This window comes from Notothenia rossii (assembly GCF_949606895.1).
Source record: "Notothenia rossii genome assembly, chromosome: 9".
Taxonomy (NCBI): Eukaryota; Metazoa; Chordata; class Actinopteri; order Perciformes; family Nototheniidae; genus Notothenia; species Notothenia rossii.
The window spans coordinates 76,033,907-76,051,628 of NC_136907.1; the positions used below are offsets into that span (position 1 = coordinate 76,033,907).

The 17,722-nt window shown below is 40.0% G+C and overlaps 1 protein-coding gene across 1 annotated transcript in view; it reads right to left on the minus strand.

Annotated features, from left to right (window-relative positions):
* LOC307020228 (partitioning defective 3 homolog) overlaps positions 1-14,733 on the minus strand; it is a 338,003-nt gene extending 323,270 nt beyond the window's left edge. Inside the window, 1 exon segment of the mRNA XM_079651459.1 lies at positions 14,306-14,733. Coding sequence (XP_079507585.1) covers positions 14,306-14,425 — 120 coding nt within the window. The 5' untranslated portion in view covers positions 14,426-14,733.
* Between the last annotated feature and the right edge of the window lie 2,989 nt (positions 14,734-17,722).

The window sequence follows — 17,722 nt, forward strand, 5'->3', positions numbered from 1 at the left end:
TTCTAAATGAGACTACTAAACGCCATCACGCCAAACATTAGCCACCTTTAGCTTGGCGGTGTTGATGCACAGCTATGCAAACAAATGCAGTTTGTTTATAGCCTAGCATTAGCTTTTTACTTCTGGCTATTGCATTTTTTATTTTAAAAATCATAAAAGTAGTGTTAATATGTGGAAATTCTCCTGCTGAACAAAATTTGTAAGTTTCATAAACGTGTGTTTGCCAATGATCTTGTTTTCTGAAATGTTAAAAATCCAATAGAAGTATTCCATTGTTTTTTGTCCAGGGAGCGATGCTAACTTCCTGTTCGGCTTACAGAAATATGTCCTTACTGCACTACTCTTAACTCAAAATGAATATGTGCTGTTCAGGTATAAGCTACATCGGGCAAAACCCTTTAAAACAGCCTTTTGCCTCCTTAACTACACCAGAAGCAGCCAACACACCCCAGCAGACATCAGGGAGAGACATCAGACGATGAAAGGGGAAATTCAGAGCCCCCGCTGTGCCCGAAGGCCAATAACCATCTATCTGTCAAAGGCAGAGAACTCACTTGGCCCGTCCTATATTTAGCAGACAAAGCCTCATCAGCCTAAGTACTGAATTCAATTTGCAGAGACATCATTAATCTACACTCATAAATCATTTGGGCTATGCTAATGTGGGCTCTTCATCCTCAGAGCAGCATGTGGTTTTCTGTATCCAAGCTTAACCTCACACCTAGACTGTGTCCATGCAGGACCTGCAACCCATCAAAATGCATTTATTTTCCGACATAGAGAACATGCTTGTTGCTTGCCTGAGCTTTACTGTATCACTACACCATCATGTTTCTCATTTAGCTGCTGGGCAATTAACATCTAGGCGGGAACAACTGGCTCTGTTTTGATGAGGTGGGAAATAAAATGACATTTTCAGACCCTGGCAGGAAGATTCTCGAAGGAATTTCAGAGGCAGGAAGAGGAAAATAATAAACCAGTATACAAACAATGAGGCCACAAAACAAAGGCAGAAATACAGGATCTGGGCCACGATGGAGTGGTGCAAAGATGACATGCTTTTGTAGGCCGAATCAGAAGTTAGCATTGTAAGGGGACCCTCGACAAAACCAATGGGATGCTTCCTGTGGATTTTGGAATATTGCAGAAAACAAGATCTGTGGAAACACACTGATATTAAGAATGATCCTTACACCTTTTCAGCCGGATCATCTCCACATAAAGCATAAATAAGAGTAAATAGCTAAATTAATGCTATGAACAAACTACAATGTTGTCACATGACTTCACATCTCCACGGCTAAGCTAAAAGTGGCTATCGTTTGGCGTGATGACGTTTAAAAAAGTCTAATTTAGTCACAGTTTTTAAGATGAGAAAAAGGTTCAGATGTTCACCGGTGGGGTATTGGGTATTTTGAGACACATCTTTGGTTGTAAAACAAAGCCTTAAAATCTCATAAGCTTGTATATAACACACATACCCTTTTAAGGCAACTAACAACAACGATTGACTTTGACGCACCAAGGGAACCAAGAAGTGCTGGAATGCTAACTCAATTGCGGTCAAGGCTTTTATTGTCATTTGTACATTAGCTACAGTGTAGATATGTCAATGAAAACCTTGGTTGCTGATTGGCTAATGGTTACAAAAGCCAAAAAATCGTTATGACATCATAAAGTGGCCAAAATCTGATCAGCTCATTTTCAGACAGGTTTTTATAGAAATGGATCAGGACAAAAAGAGAGAGAATCTTTTTTCCTGAAACTTCCAGAATCTCTTTACACAGAGTCATAAGTCATGTCATAAGCTTGTATAAAACAAATACCCTTTTTAAAAAGACAACTAACAACAAACACGTTGGAAAAACCATTGACTTTGAGGCACCCAGAAGTGGTCAAATGCTAACTAATTTGCGGTTAAGAGTATCAGTTGGTAGGAATATGAAGTCCTCAGACTCAATCACATCTCGGGGCTGCTCTGAGGGATACAGTATATCGGAGCCATGTTTGTTCAGTGTCCTGACATTCCGCACAGACAATCCTCTCCCTGTGCTGCGTTCACACAGCCAGTCCTTGACATTTCACTCAGTGACTGTCCGTTGGGTGGATAAGGGACACTCCGGCCTGTGAACAAGGCCAGTCAGCCCGCTGGAACAAGTGAACATTCATTTTACATTTAGCTGATACTCTGGGTGGGGGTTGATGGGGCAGTTACTGATTGGACTCCTCATCGGGGTGCTTGGTCATGTTTTGGACACATAGTGGAAATAAGGACTCCTTCAAAACCAATGTAATAAGTGGAAAACTGATTTTGGTCATAAAAACATTAAACTCCACTTCTACACCAGTTGCACTCGTCCTTGTTCATGTGATGTTTTGTTGGTGTTGTTGGTGTTGTTGTTTCTTTCCGTTAACTGTCAAATGGGAACTAAGTCTTTTTTTTGTATGTTTATGTGTTTTTCTTATTTTCCTACGATACCGTTAAGATTGGCTGTGAATAAGAAAATATGAAGGACAGACCATCTATTTCTATTTATTTATTGGTTTTTGAGAAAGGGGCAGGTAATATAAGATTATTTTCTCCCTGCTCCTTTTCGGGTATGGTGTGTTTATAGAGACAGGTTTTGTAAATAATTGCATTAAGATAAAAAGAAAATCATCTGAGAAATATTACTTTAACAAATATATGTATTGTGATTAACATCAGCATTGATCAATGTTAAAAAGGTTATCCTCATACCATTGTAAACTAGGGCTGTCCTGAATACCATTTTTCGGGCCGGGATATTCGGTAGTAATCAGCAGCGAATATTCGGGGGGGGGGGTCAACATCGAGCCGCTTCAACACATTTATTTCGGTTTATTCACGGCATTCATTTTGTTTTTCTACAGAATTGTTGTTTTATAGTTATTTGTTAATGTATACAACCCAATTGTTGTTCTTTGAAATTGAAAAGGATGTTGCATTGTGTTTGTTACTTTCGTTGCAGTTGTATATGTCTTAAGTGTAATTTGGCTTGGCTTCCTATTTTTTTATGGACATGCCCGATGGCCCGGGGCCATCTAGTATTTAGCTCGGACCATGAAGCCTCACCTGCTGGTTGCCCGATCGGGCAATCTATTATACCAGTATCATGCAGCTCGCGGATGCAGTAATGAGTGACCCGACAGTAAAACTAAACATATCTATAACTAGTTACGGTAGTTTGAGAGGTAATTAAAATAGCTACGTGTGATATTCTAACCTGAAGTGTGTGTTTTGTTCCGCTCACCGCTGCATGTGATCATGCAGAGCTGCGTGTCGACTCGTCAGCAGCAGCTGATCTCTCTCTCTCCCATCAGATTAGACTTCACTCGCGTTTATGTCCATATTGATCAGATCCAGCTAGTTCTAGCTAATGATATGACTACCTGCTTATTAAAAGACACCGTGACCTAAACAATAAGTGTCGCTATGCAACTGGGTGAGGCCACAAAGTATAGCGCAGCATTATGCATTTGTTTACATGCCCACCGGAACCCCGAGGCATTAGCAACAGATCAACGCACAATCAACCCATACAGGACATCTCTTTCTCCACATTAAGTGTTACACATTAGAATTGACTACTCTTGTCTGTCACATACTCTTCTTGTCTGTCACATAAGTGGCGCAACTGAAGCGGTATTGCGTTAAAGGGAAATTATTTTGTCCGGACATTTTTACCAAAGAGATTTAGATTTGCTTGCGAACGGGAACTCTGACGTCGCCATTGTGTGTGCTTCGCGGATGCACTCGGCTGCTCGGGTCTGCTCGGTCAGCTTCTGGATGAGGAGGCATTCCTTCGACCAACTTACAGGAGATAACATTACAAACATTTTTAACAGGGGCCATAATAGCGTAAATAATGTTTGTTTTGGCAGTTACAACTGAATGTAATGTTTTCTACTTTTTTACATCTGGGAAGGCATTTGCCTTCATCAGATGGAAAGTGTCTTGACAAAAAACTTAAGTATTTATTATAGCTATGCAGGGCATGCAAGAGAGCAAACACAAACAAGAACAAACAAACAAGTGAAATGAAGAATAAAATTGAAATTGTAATATTGTGGTGGTTCATCTTATAATTCAGTCTATAGAATGCACCAGACAGCATCTAAGACCTGCACAAATCTAAATGTTCTTGGGAGAGGCCCCCCAAACCCTTCGTGCGTCATTTCGTCCGCGCGCATTTTTCAGGGCAATCTCTATTGGGCTCAGGGCCATCTGTAAATTAGCTTAGATGGCCCACAGTATTTTGAAGGACAGGTAGCGCTGTTGACAGGAAGTTGTTGTTGCTATGGAAACAACGTGACGGAGATTAATGGAGAAAAAGTAATATCTACATATAAAGACGGAGAAAGTAAACGATTGAGTACCATGTAAATCAGTACATAACATTTCTATAGTTGTTGTTGATTCTTTCAGGAATGTTTTAACCAAAGTTATACTAAGATATGAGAATATTTGTGACGAGTTTGGGAAATGTATTTACTGTCCGTCTTTATTTTCTCTCATAAATAACATTGGCTAACTCAGAGGTTTGTTTACTACCTCTGAGTATATCTCTGCTCCTGTTTCTTTACTTCTTTTTTTAGCTGTTGCCATGCGGCTGGACCTCAGGATGATCCTAACATTAGATGCAGATTGTAATGAACTATAATCCTTTTAAGTGCAATTCTGACACACTTGTGTTTTATGGAAGTATTTCAGAGGGAATTAATATCCTTAGCGGATTGTTATAATGTGGTAGTGCTATTTTGAATTAAGTACCACTGGAATGACTAGTATAATAGATGGGTTGAATGGCTGTGTAATAATTTTTAATACCGATTTAAATTATATATTTTTCTATATCCTATATTAATACCATTTGATTTGATTGGGTATGATACTAGCTATCATGTTAGATGTTGGCAATGTGGCATTAGTGTTTTTTTAAGTAAAGTGATGTCATTTTCTGGACTTCGCTGACTTTTTTTAGCCGATTATAATTTGCCTTGACTTTCTTCGCCATTATGTCTTCCTTACAGATATTTATTTATCAAAGTCTCTTAAATATTGTGTGAAAGCACCGATAGTCAAACATACAATATCAATAGCGGTTTTTGGACAAAATTATTGTTCATATTTGTCAGCCTTAATCTTGCAATGACTTAAGTAAAATTGACTTTATTATGATAGATAAAAAATGTTTAGGAGATTTCCTAGAAGTCAATAAGTAATAATAATAGTTGGTTAATTAGAAAATGTACCGTTAAGTCGCAGCTTTGAAGTAAAGTAAAGGGTTTGAGCTCGGAGTATTCCCAGATGCTGTGTGATTGCCAGTCTCACAGCTCAGTCGATGTGGTTGGGCGTGAAAGAATGGCAGACAGATTTTTCCCTAATACAGTCAGGTTTTCGCTAAAATAGGACATTTATAGCTCAAAGCTTTCCATTCTTGTGCTGCAGACATTGTTCCTTTGAGCAATGTACCTTTTGAGACAATGTCTGCTTTCCGTAACCTCCGTGTTTATTATGGGTGAAAGTTGATGACTACTCAGTTATGCTTGGCTAGCTTAGTATAACTATCAGTTGAGACTATTTCAATATTGCTGCGGCTCAAACCACAAAACTCCTGAGTAAATTCAACCTGAGCAGGGGGAAAAAAACACAAAGATGAATACAACGCAGTGTTCTCAACACAGGTAAAAACCCTGTTCTGTGAGCAATCATTCAAATTGCTAATAACTTCAATAACATGGCAATGCCAGATGTTTTGTATGGTGTTGAATGCTTCAAAAAGTGAACACAGTATCTCTTTACCTTGAAAAATATGTAGCCTAACCAAAGTCCTTATATGTTCTTGAAGTTAAATCATCGTAACACACACAAGGAGGACTGTATTCTCCTGAAACCCCCATACAGTTTCTCAGCATCCAACCCTGGCTTTCCCACAAACACCCTTCTGGGAAAACATGCCAAGAATCTCTTTCATAGATAAACTATAGCTACAAGCTGAAAGGACTGGTCGACAACGGTGGACGAAAAAAACATCAGAGCCAAGCAGATATTAAACTTTTTATGAGCTCCTTGATCCTTTTCCCTGCACCAGTTTACATTCAGAAGCTTCCTTTGTTTATGGAAGAAAGTCCACAGCTGAACCGAAACGAGGGGGGGGAAGGGACTCAACCTCAAAAACACCACCCTGTGTTGAAGGCACTCATCAAAAGAACTTCAAGTGCTGGTGATAATTTCTGAAGAATCCATCACCCCAAAAATAGCCGACTCTGGCCTACTTTGTGTGTGTTTGGGGCCTGCAGAACTACATGTAGCCGGCTTTGGTGCAACATGGTCGGGGTGCCAATGCTCCGCTGACTGGACCCATGCCAGAGTTCAAGTAATCTGTTTTCATAGCACTCTGTAAACCACTTAAGCTCTGTGTCATTAAGTCCTATGATCTGGACTCTCATTAATGATGGCTTGGTCACCCCCTTCCCCCCAACAAGGTCAAGAGTTCAGTCACAATAAAGACCGTCTTTACAATTGTATCCCTTTTTCAACGGCGGGACCATGTAGAAAGATCATCTGTGTGGATAGTTAGGGTTGATTTGACACAACAGATCTAATTATTATTAAGTACATTATGTGTTGTTATAAACATTTAACACACTATTGGGAAAGGAAAAGCACTTCTCACGTAAGTTGAAGTTCAAGTCAAGTCGTACTCTATGTTGTGGCAAGATAAAGCCAACTAAAAAAAGTCTTATTAAAGTTTCATTGTTCTGGGAGTTTACCAAGTGAAAATGGCAGACTTATTGGATAAATGTTTAGTCTCACGTCTGTTCAAGTATTTAGGGATTCAAGTCCAAAGGGTTCTTCATGCTTCAAGCTAACTAGTTCATGATAAGTGTCATCTGAACATGAACAAGTCGTTGCATTCTGCTGTTATTCTTACTGTAAACAGCTCTGAAGAACAGCGTGAGCTCAACGTCTGAATTGTTAATGAAGTTCAAAAGGAGAGAACTGGTCTTCCCACCATCTGAGAACTTCTGCAGTCAGCAGCCTCTTGCTTCACATCGCCCTCCCTCTCTGCGTTCACAGACACAAGCAGCAGCTCTGCACCGCTAATAACTCCATGCCATGTTCCCTCCCTCTCCTCTTGGGAAAACCCCGCAGGCGAAAGGGCCGCATTTTTATTATGACATTAATATCATGATGATCTCATGCTTTTGAGGATGACAGCTCACAGTGAATTAAGGTCAGGGAGTCGGAACAACAATACAAAGAATATAGTCAGGGTTCATACACTTTTTCCCCAATGACTTCTCCAGGACCTTTACCTGATTTTCCATGACCAAAAAAAATGACTCTTTCTCAGCGGTACCACTGAAAATGGTTTATTTTAACATGAAACAGGAAAATAAGGTCTGCATATGAAACATGTTGTGCCGATCTAAAACAAATCAAATAGCAGGCTTACTAGCTTCTACAGGCTAAAGCAACTCAAATCTCTCACCAGCCAAACACCTCGTCAGCTAAATGCCATTCTACGTTTCATTACTATACGATACAGTATTTATTATCACTATAGTATTACTATTTCAGCGATTAGATAAAATATAAATTATATTTGATGCAACTTTAGTTACTTTTCCAAAACTTTTGGAAAAATATTGTTTTCCAAAACTTTTCCAGGGCCTGGAATTAGCATTTTGAATTTCCATGACTTTTCCAGGTTTGTAATGACCGTAAGAACCCTGTATAGTCTTAAAAATGCAGAGCACAGCAAAAAAAAGCACCGTGGGAAACACTGTAGTGCCAACATCATCAAATGGCAGAAAGAAAAACAAACAAGTCTCATGTCACAAGGAGAAAAGATTCAAAGCCCTTTATGTAACGTCAGTAACTTTATATAACTGAGTTAAATTAGCAAGATAAATGTTATTCGCAAAGGTTTTGAGGTAGAATGAATCTGTATGCATACGTTTTAAAGAATATATGAAGCCGTTGTGCTTCAATTTGTCACAGGAAGCTTCACATGGCTTCTTCCTTCTGTTCGCCCCGGTGCCTCTCTACCCGTCTCCTTTAGGAAATGAAAGGCTGTGCCAGGTCATGTTTTAGGACATTTCTCACAGTAGTTTGGTCAAGGGCAAAGTCAGCGGCCCGGGGATCATCAGCGAAGCTTTTAATCCGGCACTGTGCCCGTTTTGGAAGCAGGAACCCACGGCATGGTGACATGAGGATCAAACAGACGACCTGAAATGAGCTAGTGACAAAAGTGCAATCACATTTGAGGTTTCTTTAGCTCCTATCACAATGGAAATGAGAAGTCAATCAACTTGAAATATTGGATCATTCACAACATGAAATATGCCTCTCATGCATGCGGGATAATACTGTCTGGATTACGTAACAAAACAACCATGTAATAGAAAGTAAAAGCCCTCTTGATAAAATCATAACTGCCAGTTTTGCATCGTTAGCAAGAAACAAGAGATAAAAAGCTTTACTATAAGCAGACAATAAAGTGCAAGTCGATGGACAATGCTTTCTTTCATCTCTGTCTTCCCCGGGCCCGTCCAGCTCTGCATTGTTCTCTACCCATTATCAATCAAAATAGACACCAATATCGTTTCTTGGTTTGTGTCAAGGTGGCCTCAATCAATATAGAAATTAGATATCAATCCAAAAGTAACCTTTAGTGTTGGTTTATTTCTCTGACATTATTTATTTGTCGTGGACAATACTGCGCTTAACGAACTTTAGGTACAAATAAACAATTCAGAGTTAGTTTAAAACATGCCTGGTACAAATACGACCAATGCATGGGATAACAAAACTACTGTCTAGATGACGTAATGAAACATCTATGGACAATTAGGTAAACTCCGTGGAAGCCAGTTATGATAAAACACCATGTGTGTTAGTTTTAGATGGTATCAAACAACATGACGTAAAAAGAAGCCAATAACACGCTAGCTCAACAAGCAGTTTTTTCTTTACTTATTTGTGGTCCGTAAATATTGTTTAACTCAATTATAGAGCATTGCATAATGGTCCGGTCAGCAGTGTATTGTCATCTACCATGCATCCATCAAGAATGGGCACTAAAATGTTTTCTTGACAACTGTGGTCAACACATGGCATATCATATTCCAATTAATTGTATATAGACTCTCCTTGAGCTAGTTCTACTCCATTTGTATTACTTTTTTGTCTGTTATATTGTGTTGCACTGTTGGAGGAGCCTGTGACCTCAGATGTTCATGTACACATCTACACTGTAGCTTTGTACAAATGACAATAAAAGTCTTGAAACCTTGAATCCTTTACACAAGCTACAGATTGGCACAAACAACTGCAGGAGTAGAGGAAGGAGGTTTGAGTTACGACGAGAGCCAACGTCTGAGTGTGAACGCTCGACACCCTTTGGCCTTCACACTTAGTGCTCTCTTGGACTTGGAGCCTACATCATGATCATAAACTCCAATGTCATTTTAACAAGTGCAATTATGTTGCTCTTTTAGACAAAATAGGGCCAATTTGAAGCTTTTCCTTTGAAGATGTGGCACATCTCTGGTGGCGAACGTGTTGATCTGTATTCCTGTATGGCAGCAGTTAACTCAACATGCAGGACTGCTTATCTCCAGGCCCGCTCCACCAGTGTTAATTTCGTCAACGAAAACTATCGCCAACGACCTTTTTTACATGACTAAAACGAGACGATGACGAGCTAAAAATAGATTCTTGATAACGAAAACTATGAAGAAATGCATATTTAGTTTTCGTTGACGAGACGGGACTAAGGTGTTAATGGTGGACTATCGGACATTCAAAATGCAGCATATTTTCCCCCAGGTGTCCATCTTGTCTGTCAAAATGCATCTTACGTTTCTAACTTGCAATATCATTATTTCCTCTCTCTTCACTCCAGAAGAGCGATCTCCCTGTGTCTCTGTGTGTGCGGGGGGCGGGGCCTAACAGACATGCTGCAGCGGACACAGAGATCTGCCGGGGACGGAGCGTTCAGAGTATAGAGACACATTTTGACTAAAATGTCATTTTTCATCGACTTAAAGTTGACTAAAACTACGAAGGATAGGAATGACTAAAATGTGACTAAAACTAATAACCATTTTCGTCTAAAGACTAAATCAAAAACAGCTGTTAAAATAACACTGCGCTCCACCATCAGAGGCTTCTGCACACTAATTAATAAGTGATTTGTGCAATGAATTGAGTAATATCTGGAGCACAGAGCAATGACATTAGGACAAGATTAACTCAAATTTGATGATTTTTCTGAGCGCAATCCCCATTAAGGTTGGTTATTTTTGGATGATTGATTATTATTTATTCAACCTGTCAAATTTGATATAGGATTAATGTCTCTTCGTGTCTGCTGTTGGAACAGTAAGCATATGTCATTATCAAAATCATGAAGAGAATGTTTTCATCCTCTTGAAACCTCAGTGTATACAAAGAGCTGGAATAATAATAAGATATCATTATAGGATTTTAAAATGCCAGTTTCATCTTTTCTGCTATTAAATGTGAGAATAGGATGCTTTTCTTTGTTAATGCAAGACTAAATTGAATATGTTTGGATTTTGGACAGTTGGTCGGAAAGAAATTCAATTTTGAAGACACCGTCTAGGGCAGTGACCATCAACTGGCGAACCGCGGGCCAAACCCGGCCCGCCAGACATTCTCATCCGGCCCACACGGCGTTGGTGACTGTGGCGTTGGCGGAGTGGTTAGTGCGTTCCACCCCCCACCCCCCACATTTTATTTTTTTACAACGTCTCGTGAGTAATGTGCAGTACCGGAGTCCAACAGAGAAGCAGCAGCTGGCCCCCGAAAGTGTGTCTTGGATTAATTTTTCGGCCCTTGGACATTTTTGGCGGGCATTTCTCACTCATACTGGACTTTCTCTGATATCAAAACAACCAAATAATGGAAATATTGACAGTCAATCCCTATTGGGTTCACCAACACTGAAATTGTAAGCCAAAAGGAACAACATAGCCCTTTATCTGACTCCAAGTTTCTGATGAAAACCACTTAGTAAACCAGACCAACAGAAAAACCCTGCTTCTATGATCTGCACCAGGTCAAAGTCATGTCAACTCTGTCTGCCTAAAATATATACACAATAGCCCAGACTACTCAGGAGGAAACTCCAGCAGTGGGAAGCTATGAATGGAAATGTGCGGTGTGGACACAACAATGCAGACACCTGATATCCCCCTGGAGCTGTCTGAGCATTAGGAACAGTCGGTCAGGAAAGACACATATCTCATGGTTCTTCTGACATGCCGATGCTTAGGTGGGTTGTGGGTTTGGAGCAATAAACCACCAGACGGCTTTCCAGTCAAGGCTGTCATTTTAAACGCTTGCCACACTTAGCCAAATGGGTGAGAATCCACCCTATGATATGTGGAAGGAACAAGACGAGCGGAGGATAATCAGACACCGTTTGACTTCTCAAGAGACTTTGAAGAAGGGAAAAAACAATCCCCGTCAAGTCCAGTTTCTTCATGAGAGTTTTGAACAAACAGTGGCGCATCCTAGTGTCTGTCTAATTTCAGTTATGAGATGTTTAAACGGCTTCAGAAGTGGACCAGTTTTTCATTTTGTGCAGGAAGCATTCCTCTCTAATGACAGGGGAAGTTACAAGAAGGTTCATACAAATACTACAGCAGGAAAGCAAACTTTAATTTAGGCTTCTTATTAAGGCGGGCTGAACATAAAAAGGCTGTGACCTTCGACACAACATCTGTGAACGCAATGCTTTCTGAGACACCCGCTAGACGTGAGACACGAAAATGCCCGACCTCAGCCTGATGAAATATAGGCAGCGTGGGAGTACAGCAATAAACGCAGATCTGATGCGATTACACGCCGAGGATGTCGTATTGTGAGGCAGAAAGTTGTGTTTTGGGTGAGAAGTTCATGAGAAAATATGGGTTTTTTTACATTTGGTTTGAATTGTTTGATCAAAGCTACTATAAGTCAGAATGAGAATTGAATATGTGGCCGCATTACAGAACACAGGCACACCCTGAGCAATAAACAGCAGCACGTTAGGGTTGAGTCTTCTCCTACATTCTGATTAGAGAGTGGTGCAGTGATTACGGGCTTCTGTAAACCTGGATGTTAGCATCGCAAGGGACTTTTGCATTTGATTTTGGAAAATTGCAGCAAATAAGACCTGTCGCAAACACACATTAATGATATTTAGTTTAGTTCAGCGGGATAATCTCCACACATTAACACTATTTGTATTTAGCTAACGTTACGCTATAAAAGGAACTACAGCACCGTTGAATTACTTCACATCTCCACCGCTAAGCTAAAGGTGGCTAATGTTAGCGTGATAAGCTCAGTCTAATTTAGTCGCTTGTTAGCAATTCCTGTTTTAAGAAGTGTTAAAGCTTCAGACATTCGCCAGTGGGATATTTACTGCCGTATTTTATGTCGTAGAACAAAATGTTCAAATCTTGTAAGCTTGTATCAACCAAAAACCTTATTTCAGGCTAACTAAAGTGCTAACTTTTTTCAGGTTTGAAGACTCAATCCTGCACACTTTACCCCAAAACCAGATACAACAGCAATCTGAGCTTCTACCCAGATGCAACACTGACTTCTTAAAATCCTTTATTTACAAACCCCTCTGCTGAACTGGGTAATTGAACTCTTTCAAGGGAAGGTTTACACGCCTTGGCTTTTCTCAGACAGCTATGAGGACACACCAGTAAAATCCCAATTTGCATGAAGTCACATAAGAGTTAGTTCCTTCTGCTGGAGCGAGAAGTTCAGCAGGGTTCATCTGTTCACCTGCTTCTCAGTAACACACTCCTTCTCTCTGCTCACGCTGAATTATTCAGAAGGAGAGGAGGATACAGTATGACTTCTAGGTCAATATCATTACAACTAAATGCCTTAAAGTTTGCACATGGGAGGGCTAAGCGTGAATTATTGATCAGTTTGAACTTGCTGCCTTAACATATGTGTACCCTAAACGAAGGCTGGATGACAAACTAAATGTATTTTATTGAATAACTGGGAATCTTTCCTGTAATCCAAGTGTCCTATTAATAATACAGTCTGAATGTGGAGATGAATTATGTAAACTAAGATAACTCAGTGACTTTGAGCCAAATGATTGAACATGCATGCGGCTATTCGGTAGCAGTCTGAGTAAGATATAGTGCTTTAGATGCCCGCAAACGTGTCATTTCAATTGAATTATGGGTGAAAAGGCAAATATTTCTAGGTTTTGTGAAAAAAATAGACAAATGTTCATGTTGCTCCTGTGCCCCCCCGAGTCAAATCTCATCTGATCTTCCCAGGGAGCATTGCACATAAAAGCACCACCCTGGTTCAAAGGTTATCTGATGCTACCCTGACACCATGCTGCAAGTTTTCTTAGGTTGGCTTTTATCTCCAGGATGTATGTGTCAGCTCCATGCCTCCACCAGTCAGCTGGAGCAGTTTCCCTCCCCATCCTGCAGGGCCTCAGGCAGCCATTCAACTTTTCGCCAGCTTCTTCTTTGGAAAATGATGCTTTTGAATTCAAACTATATTGCAGAACAACTTGTGAAAATGGCCTTTCTTCTTGCTTTTGATCCTCTTGCATGTGAAGCATCATTGATTAAATTAACTCACATGCTTTTTCTTGCAGCTAACCCTCTCTTCCACTATAATTGGCTCATTACAAGTCAAACAAAGAGGCATTTTAACAGTATTTCTTCATAGACACGTAGGAGCAAAGAGGATACTAACGCTGATGGGACTTTCCTGTTTTCTAATCAGGCTCCAAAGCTCTGGACCGACCCATGAACGCATCACTGCAGCCCTACTTTTGCAGGCTAACTTGCTAGTAGGCTAATATCTCCTGGCAACTTTCAGAGGCATGAACTCCAGTCTTACAACTAAGTCTACAAGCATGCATATCTGTGTTAATACATTCTTTTTGAATGCTTTTAAGCTGCAACAAACCGCGAAACACTTTGTTCATACCACAGTTAGAATCCCAGAGGAACTTTTGTGGGTTTACAAACACAAGGACCACAATGGCGGTGCGCCTTTCTTGGAAAACGAGCGAATTACACCATCATCCAGAGAATATGTGCTCCAAAACTGAACAGAAGTGCATAAAACAACAGAAACGGGCAACCCGTTTCCCTCTTGTTTGTATTTATTTCCAAGTTAGCGCCATATTGAGTGCGCGTGCAGAGCGTAGCAACATCGTTTCCAGGAAAACAAAAGCAGCAACGGAAACAAAGTACCATTTCTTACCTTAGCGATGGCCTTCTTGTATCTCATGACAGCCTGCTGAATGAGTGTGTGCACTTTAATATTCCCATCTCCACACGGCACCACCACCCGGGTCCTGCCAAAACACACCGTGACTTTCATGGCTTTAATATCCGAGATCTTGGGAGTAAAACCGAGAAGAGGAGGACGAGGAGGAGGAGAAGGAGGAATCCGAGTGGAAATAAAAAAGGAGCATGGGTTTGTTTAGTGTCGGTTCGGCTGTATTCCTTCAGAGAAGCGAGGACTAAAGGTCTTTCCGCTTCTCCCCGCCGGACGACATTGTTTTCTATGTTTTTTCAGACCACCTGTTTAGCTTCCCTCACTCCTTCCCTCTCTCGCTCCCAATCCCTCTCTCTCTCCCTCTGTGCTCGGTCATGTGCTGCGTTCAGGTGCGCTCGGGAAATGTTGGGAAATCAGAGACGAACGTCCAACATGAATGACAAAGGGCAAGAAAACCACAATACCTATATTCGTCCCACAGAGGGGAAATGTTCATCTGTTACAGAAAGTAAAGAGCCAAAGATAACTATAGATGTATACTAATTAAGAAGCATACATAAAAACGTTAAAGAGAAAAGTAGAAATTACATAATTTAGAAGATACACATCCAGTACTTCTAACAGTTTTGAGATATAGCAGCCAGGTGATTCAAGATATGCACAAAGCTACAGTGTAGCTCCTCCACAGGGACGTGCACAGACATTTTGGGGGGCGGGAGCTCAAGTGAGAACAAGGGCACTTCCCATAACCATTTATTAAAATAAAAAATTGTAACAAAAAGTTAAATATAGTTGCACATCTCTGACTTACTGACCAATTTATTTTAATACCCTCACACTCATGCGATTGTGGCCTTCTTTAGTATTCACTAAAGCACAAGAGCAGACAACAAACTAGTAAAATTAATAGTTATTAAATGAGCAGCCAACAATCAAGATTATGAAGTTACTGTTAAAAGGCAGGACATTACAAAATACGAAATACAATATAAAAAGTGGAGCCTCGCAGCGGCGAAACCGTGCCGCGCCACACTAATTGTGCCGCATAAGTGCATAAGTGCATAGGAACGCCGCATTTTCGGCTCAGTTGAGGCACCCTCTGCAAGATGAAGCCCCCTCAAGGTGAGGCCCCACGAAGTCTGCATGATCGGCCTGTAGGGAGGGACGGCCCTGGATGTATGCAAGTTAAACAATAAGAAAAGCATAATATATGTATTTATTTGTTTGTTTATTCCACACATGGCAGTTATTTTAAAACAAAACATGTACACTTTCCAAAACATATACACGTATACTGATTTTTTTTATAGCGCAGTGTGGAAAGGAGCAGGGCAAATCTTATTTTACCTGCTCCTTCTAAAAATAAAAATAAATAAATAAACATTAAAAAAGTTAAATAAAGGCAATATTATTTCAGTCACAATTTCTTACCAATACTGAAACATAAAACCAGAATATAATGATTCACGTGGCTTAAAGACCTTCTTGCCAAGGAATCAAATCACTTCTGAGGCTTCCAACTTTCGAAGTTGCGGTTTACGAGCGGTCCCTGAAGGCATCAGAGGAGCATTAGAGGCCCCAGCTGCAGTTTGGCCCCCCGCTGTGGTCAGCATGGGGAGTGTTTGGCGCGCGGAGAGGCACATCTCACACTCACAGTGGCTAAAGTTGTATTAAGAGCATTACAGTGATTACATACAGATTACAGCATTCAGACCTGCTGTCCTCACAGGAGGGAAATACAAGAAGACTTTCAACAGTAACCAACTTTATTTAACTGGAATGAATTAGTGTTATAGTTTGAGTTTGAATCTAATGATGATATAGCTATTATCAACATATTTCTTTCATTTGCAAAAATATCTTAATACACTACTATATATATTGTAATGTAACATAATATATTGAATAAAATGTGTGCATTTTAACATTAACTTCATTTCTTAATTTAAATACTGTTTATTTATTTTTATTTATTTAAATGGGGCAACTTCAAAGTCCCATTTTCAAGTATTCAGATTTTTTTAAATAACTTTTTATACATTTTATTTCTGCGTCTAATGATACATCATCCCTTGTTAAAAGCCACAGGTCTTTTTGTGCACCAGCTCCTTTCTTATTTGACTCCACCGTTACACCCAAGAAACCCCAGAATAAATGGAGAAAATTTGCCCAAAAAACCCCAGAACTGATGGTCTGAAACTGAACCAAAGCCTCAGATGAAAAGGTCAGATCCTTCAGAGCTTTTAGGAACAGCTGCATCGCACATGGATGGATTTATAAAACGGAACACGTCGGACCAGGTTACTGTGAGAAATATCTCAATGAGACGCTGGATTATATTTCATATTTGCTCTGGCTCTTTCAATCAAAAACCAAAAAGACAGACACACATAACAGTTAGATGTCTCTGCTCGGTGTCCTGACTGAAAAGGGGGTCATAGTACGTGGTTGAATGTAAATAATTTACTCATGTACTTGAGTAGCATTCTGTCTTACTTTGTGTTTTTATCATGCTCTGTTGCCTCTTAGCATTTTTAACAAATCGTATGGTGTCCTTTGGTTTCATGAAAGGCGTCTAAAATAAAATGTATTATTATTATTATTATTACATTAACTTTAATCGAGTGTTTCCAATGTTATACATACTCCACTATATTTTGAAGGCAGATGTTGTTCTTCATTCAGTCATCGTTACTTTTACATATGACAACATGATACAACTTATCTAACCAGTGTTTTACACAGTTAATTGTTAAAAAATGGTCTCAACATTGACACACTACAACATAAAAAGTATGTGACATGTTTTTGTTATTGATATAAACGGTTGAATATACTATATGATAATATAATACTGTAGAAAAAAAGCAGGTATGCAGCCAAGTACTTTTACTTTTGATACTTGAGGTACATTTTTCTCATTATGCTTGTACTGAAGATTTTCAATTCTTCACTCAATTCAGGACTTTTACTTGTGTATTTTAAGGCAATATTACTTCTAACGTTACCTAAGCAAAGGATCTGAGGACCCTTTCCATCCCTGAAAGTGCCCATAAAGCCAAAATGAGCTCAACGCAAGGTTTAATGAGAACATGAAAGAGAGGGGAGCCACTGAATCTCAAGTATGTGGAAAGTGTGTGTGGGTGTGTGTGTGTGTGTGTGTGTGTGTGTGTGTGTGTGTGTGTGTGTGTGTGTGTGTGTGTGTGTGTGTGTGTGTGTGTGTGTGTGTGTGTGTGTGTGTGTGTGTGTGTGTGTGTGTGTGTGAGAATGTGTGTGTACGTGTGGTTAACATGGGGACTGGTTAAAAGGGGCTGTTCCACCGTTCAATGCCAGCATGGAGATGGGAGGCTATTTTAATTCTTCACACAGTTGGAGCTCACACACCAACCTTCAAGCGGT